This window comes from Octopus sinensis, unplaced genomic scaffold, assembly GCF_006345805.1.
Source record: "Octopus sinensis unplaced genomic scaffold, ASM634580v1 Contig14465, whole genome shotgun sequence".
NCBI lineage: Eukaryota > Metazoa > Mollusca > Cephalopoda > Octopoda > Octopodidae > Octopus > Octopus sinensis.
Genome location: NW_021833249.1, coordinates 90,367 through 96,949, shown reverse-complemented (window position 1 = coordinate 96,949; position 6,583 = coordinate 90,367). Strand labels below are relative to the sequence as shown.

General features: G+C 40.1%; 1 protein-coding gene across 1 annotated transcript; it reads right to left on the bottom strand.

The window, feature by feature from the left end:
- Positions 1 to 406: 406 nt before the first annotated feature.
- On the bottom strand, positions 407 to 1,246 carry LOC115230085. Its single transcript, XM_029800316.1, has one exon. The coding sequence runs from the start codon at positions 1,244 to 1,246 to the stop codon at positions 407 to 409; it is 840 nt and encodes a 279-aa protein (XP_029656176.1).
- Positions 1,247 to 6,583: the final 5,337 nt, after the last annotated feature.

Below are 6,583 nucleotides of genomic sequence, written 5' to 3'. Positions count from 1 at the left end.
TGATGTCATCGCTGAATTTTTTCAGTTACTAGTAGCCCTTTCAGACCCTTGTATTCTATATTAATAAAATTGGTTTGGAAATTGTCAGTTGATCAGTGCATGTCAGTCTGCTATAGTCACTCCTCCTCCCTCAAATAGCCCTACAAAGATCTTAGCGTTCCAATAAATAATAAATAAATGAAAAATATGACGCTACATTATATACTTTACACACAGTTTGTACTGTTCACTAACAAATAGTGCCAAGAGTGGGGATGTGGTTTGGCATATGCAAACACATACATATGAATGTGTAACATCCCTTCTTGAGAAAAATAAAGGGGTCTTCTGGCAGTGAAGACAACTATGAGTAGTCTCCCTTGCACCATGGATTGTAGTCTAGCTGAATTAGATACTTTCCTTTTCTTTAACGGTATCGAACCGGTGGCAGAATGTTCTTTCTCCATCTGGTGGATCTTGTGCTTCGCACCGGTGTCTGAGATGTGTTGTTGGGCTGCTGATATGTGGTTGGTACACGTTGGGGTGATGATTCTGTGGGTGTTGTCACCAATGCAGCAGGTGTTGTACACGTTTTCCTCGGCAGCTCTGGTGTTAGGCGGATGTGGGCCCTGTTGCGTCTCAGCTGCCTACCAGATTCTGTTTCTATTATATACGATCTTGGAGTTTCAGCTCCACTGACAACCTGTGCTGGGATCCATGTTTTAGTTATGGGATCTTGAGTATGCACATGTTGTCCTCCAAGCATCTCAGGTAAATATTGTGCATGCTTGTTGTAATACCTCTGTGATTGTTCTTGAGTGGCTGCTAGTTTTGCCCTTGTCTCTTCCTGGTCAATAGGAGGTTGGATCTTAGTTGGCAGGGTAGTTTTATACTTTCTGCCATTCAGCAATTCTGCTGGGGATTTCATATCAGCTCTCAGTGGTGTCGTTCGTAGGGACAGAAGTGCCAGGTGTGGGTCTTCCTTAGTCTCTCGGCATTTGACTAGTGTTCTCTTCACTGTCTGCACCTGTCTTTCTATAAACCCATGGCCTTTGGGATAGTGTGGAGATGAAGTTGTAATATTGAACCCATACTCATCGGCTAGCTTTTTGAATTCTTGTGATGTGAACTGGGTTCCCTTGTCACATATGATCTGCTCTGGTATTCCTTGCTCTGCTAGGAGCCCTCGAGCCACTGTAGTGATTGTTTTGGCTGTCAGGTCTTTCACTTTTCTCACAAATGGAAATTTGGAGTAGTAGCAGGCCATTATTAAATACTATTCTTGGCCCTCTGTGAATAGATCTACTCCAATAGTTTGCCATGGCCTTCTTGGGATGTCACTAGATATCATTTCCTCCTTTTGTTGTGAGGTTTTGTACTTTTGGCAGATGCGGCATGTAGAAACTGTCTTTTCTATGTCTTTGTACATGCGCTTATTGGTTGTCACATTTACAATGTGGTGGACCTTTCTGCTTAGTCCTTCCATCTCCTTTTTGTTTGTGATTGGTGGTCGGTCTTTGATAGGCATATCACTGTCAATCCTGCTTGGAGCTGCTTTCACTTCAGCATTGACCGACACAATATTTAACCTCCTGCAGGTATCGAGTCCAAGAATTGATGGGCCTTCTGTTCTTGTGACATATAGCTTAAATAAAGAAACGGAAACTGTGCCTTTACAACAAATCTGAAACGCAACGAACCAGGAAATTAACAAACAAAACATCGCTTCGCCTTCGGACAACATAAACAACGAATCCAAGATGGCGACCCCCGTCGCCGTACAGATGAATCTCGATTGTTTTCCTTTTGTGTGTCCCCTTAATCGTTGTTTTCCCCAGTTGTGGAATCACATCACTTGGTGTGAGGATTCCTTTTCTGACCCTATCCTCTTCTGTCATATTTTCTGGGAACATCTTGTATAAGCTGACAGGCAAGATATCACTCTGGGCCCCAGTGTCTATCTTCAGCCTTAAGTCTATGTTTGTTCTTTTCCTTCCGGCCTTCTTTTAGATTCTTATCGTCGTGTATGCCTCATCTTCTTTCTTCCGGTCGTCCTTTCCCATCTCATGCACATTTATTATGCCGATTGCCAAGAATTCCTCCTCTGAGGTGCTTTGTTCCTGTTGTTGTGCATGTATATCTCTTCTATTTCTGCTCCTCTTTGAAAATTGGGGCTTGTATCTCTGGGATTTCGTTATCCTACACATTTTTTTCCAGTGGTTCAGTTTTCCACATCCTTTGCAGTGTGTACCGAATGCAGGACATTTTTCCCGGTTATTAAATTCATGCTCTGTACCACAGTACCGGCATGTTCTTTGTTTGTGGGTTTGTGTCCTGTGCCTAGATACAGTATCTACACTGCTACCTAGTGGGCTTGTTTGTAAGCTTAGTGAGGCCATTTGTTTGGTAGTGGCCTCGAATGCTCTTGCAGTGTCTACTGCTTCTGCCAACTGGAGAGCGTCCTTACCTATGAGGGATTTCTGAACTTCTATGTGGGCACACCCCCATATTAATTGGTCTACAATTCTCTCCTCCCTGTCTTTGAATTTGCATTTCTCTGCAACATTTTTCAGTCTTGACAGGAAATTGTCAATTGTTTCTTGTGGGGCTTGTTTCAGGCCCTGGAATTCGTATCTGTGAATTCTATGGTTTGACCTGGGCTCTAGGTGCCTCTCAAATTTCTCAAGAAGTGTATCTGGGTTATTGCAGTCGGACTCTAACATATCCCAGCTATTGAATAAGTCTATTCCTTTATTACCTGACCACAGAAGGATATAGCTTACCTTCTCATCGTCAGTTGTGCCTGTCAGGAAACTTTTGAAAGCTAGTTGAGTTTTCTGTTTAAACTTTTTAAATGCCTCCAAAATATCATCAGAATCCCAATTCATAATCGGATGCAGATTCATCTGTACGGCGACGGGGGTCGCCATCTTGGATTCGTTGTTTATGTTGTCCGAAGGCGAAGCGATGTTTTGTTTGTTAATTTCCTGGTTCGTTGCGTTTCAGATTTGTTGTAAAGGCACAGTTTCCGTTTCTTTATTTACCGCTGCCACCATGTGATGTGTGTGTTGGGTTCTAATGGGATCGACAACCAAATGAAAACCATTGTTATTGTTTACGTGTTTATTTTCATTACTTGTTATACGGACGACGACATTCCAGCGTAGTAATACATTATATACTTTACACACAGTTTGTACTGTTCACTAACAAATAGTGCCAAGAGTGGGGATGTGGTTTGGCATATGCAAACACATACATATGAATGTGTAACATAAACGATAGTTTTTATATCCAGTTGAAAATTGTCGTCTGTTACTCTCAGCCTTCCAATATATATATATATATATATATATATATATATATATATATATATATATATTTGTAAAAAATGAAGTTCGAAAATGCTGCTGTATTATACAATTTTTAATTTTTATATATACATTATAACATGTTTCAGTTCCTGAAATGAACCTTATCAAAAAAAGTTATATATAAAAAAAGACAGCTCATGCCGTCAAACACAAGAAATTCATTTATAATACACAACGGAGTCAGACATCTTAGAGTTCATGTATAGTTGATATATAGTTCATGTATAGTTGATATATAGTTTGAAGTATATGTTCAAAGTGTTCGATGCAGTGGCCCACGGTGGCGATACGTATTCAATACAAGAAACAGATCAAAGTGGTGGAAAGCGGTCAATACAGAAGATTGATGTTTCCGAAAGAGCGAGGAATTCATTTTTACCTTAAGCAATTGTGATGACCCATGGTGGATGTTCGCTGGGTGGTTCTAGTGGGTTTTGTGAAGTGCTCGGTTTTATAATCAACGTTTTGACCAATCGTTTCGTTAGGTGGCTTTAGTCAAGCAGAACGAGACGTCATCATTATTTTGACCAATCGCTGCATTATAACTGCCTCTTGTTTGTTTCCTGTTTTGACCAGTCGCTTCGTTAGTCAAGCAGAACGGAACGTCATCCAGATTCTGCCCAATCACGACTTATAGCTACATTAGATCTGCCCCCTGTCTGTACTTGTTAGGTGACTAGTCAAGCAGAAAAGGACGTCATCAATATTCTGACTAATGACTGTCCCCTGTTTGTATCCTGTCCATTCTAGCAGAGCTAGACGTCATCAACTTGTTGACCAATCAGAATCGGGTCTGACCCTTAGCTGTATCGTATGTATCAGGGTCAGATTTGCACGAAAGAATTTTTTTCCTTTTTTACTAAGGCATATTTCCGTCAGAGCGAGTGTCTGTTTAAAGTAGCGGCCGTGGTGGAATTTTGCTTCTCCTTTTCGGAGGACTTATCTTTTGTTTTAGTATTCTTGGCCCAGGGTGTTTAAACTTGGTCTAAATTTTTTTATGAAATATAGTTCTTTATTTTGGCGTTGTGTGAAGGTTGCGTTGTCACTGAATTTATAGAGCGGGTTAGTTGTAAATTTCGGATTTACATTTCCAGCACATGTATCTATGTGTCCGCTGACCGGTATTTTGCGGTAATCAGGGTTTCTAATTTGTGATTTATGCACCGCCATTCTGTTACGTAAGCTATTTTTTGTATGGCCTATATACTGCCTATTGCAGCCTGCGCATGTTATGACGTAAATTAAGTTTTCTGATGCGCAGGTGAAGTTTGTTCTAATGGTGAACTGGTGGCCTTGTTCCAGTATAAATTCTAATCCTTCTTTCAAGATGACACAGATTCCGCAGTTGGGCCTTCCACATTTTCTAACTGCTGGTTTTGTGGTTGATGTTGAGTGCAGTGTAGCTTGGGTTAAAATCCTTTTCAAGGATTTTGGTTGCCGTTTACTTTTAATGATGGTGTGTGTTTCGAGGATCCGGTTCATCTTTGGGTCTCCCTTTAGTAGGGCTGTGCTTTGTAGTATGGTGTTGAAGGCCTCATTGTTGAGTGGGTTGTGTGTAGAGATGTAGGGAAGGGTTTTTAATTGTTCTTTCTGTTTTGGTTTTGTTTGTCTCAGGTCTTCTATATATATATATATATATATATATATATATATAATATATATATATATAATATATATATATATATATATATATATTGGAAGGCTGAGAGTAACAGACGACAATTTTCAACTGGATATAAAAACTATCGTTTATGTTACACATTCATATGTATGTGTTTGCATATGCCAAACACATCCCCACTCTTGGCACTATCTGTTAGTGAACAGTACAAACAGTACAAACAGTACATACATATATATATATATATATATATATATATATATATATATATATATATATATGTGTGTGTGTGTGTGTGTTGTGTGTGTGTGTGTGTGTGTGTGTGTGTGTGTGTGTGTTGTTGTGTGTGTGTGTGTGAATTTTAAAAAAAGACACCCAATCTTAACCAACCGACACTAAAAACCGAAATGAAACTCCAACAAAAATCCCAATGAAACTAAAGATCAGTACAATATTCTTTACTACTAAAGGCACAAGGCCCGAAATTTTGGGGGAGGGGAACAGTCGATTAGATCAATCCCCAGTACGCAACTGGTACTAAATCTATCGACCCTGAAAGGATGAAAGGCAAAGTCTACCTCGGCGGAATTTGAACTCAGAACGTAAAGATAGACGAATTACCGCTAAGTATTTCGCCCGGTGTGCTAACGTTTCTTATTTCTTTATTGCCCACAAGGGGCTAAACATAGAGGGGACAAACAAGTACAGACAAACGGATTAAGTCGATTACATCGACCCCAGTGCGTAACTGGTACTTAATTTATCAACCCCGGAAGGATGAAAGACAAAGTCGACCTCAGCGGAATTTGAACTCAAAACGTAACGGCAGACGAAATACCAATTTCTTTACTACCCACAAGGGGCTAAACACAGAGAGGACAAACAAGGACAGACAAACGGATTAAGTCGATTATATCGACCCCAGTGCGTATATCGACCCCGAAAGGATGAAAGGCAAAGTCGACCTCGGCGGAATTTGAATTCAGAACGTAGCGGCAGACGAAACACCGCTAAGCATTTCGCCCGGTGTGCTAATGTTTCTGCCAGCTCGCCGCCTCGAACAGTACAATATTACCACTATTATTGTTGTTATTGATGACGTTGAAGATTATACTGTTGCAGTTATTCTTGTCTTTTACATATAATTTCTGATCATCTACGTAGAGCAAGTGTGAGATGGTCTTGTCAGACAATTTGTAACAATGATTTGTTCTATTCAGCTCATAGGACAAGGGATGAGAAAAAGACAGAAGAGAAGAGGGAAGAGTGAATCACCCTGGAATATTCCACAGTCAATTATGATGTTCTCTGATACATTACAAGCCTTTCTCGTGGTTGAGAAACAATTTTGTGCTGAAGGAAACCTTTTACGAAAGTAGAATCTTGTATACAGTCAATCCATGCTGTACTAAGGATGGTTTTTTGGATGAGCAATTTTCGAATATCATACGGTTAATTAATTCTTGGTCTTTTGCACCCTTTTTGTTCATGGGGAAGCGTGTTGTTTTCATCGAGAAATTGGTACATCCTTTCGGTGAGATTGGATGTTTTGTACATGGTGGTCAAACAAGTGATCAGCCTTTTGTTTTGGGGGTTTCTTGTGTCGCTC

Excerpts from the sequence above, each read along its gene's own strand:
- LOC115230085 (XM_029800316.1), bottom strand. The coding sequence starts at position 1,246 with ATGGCCTGCTACTACTCCAAATTTCCATTTGTGAGAAAAGTGAAAGAC.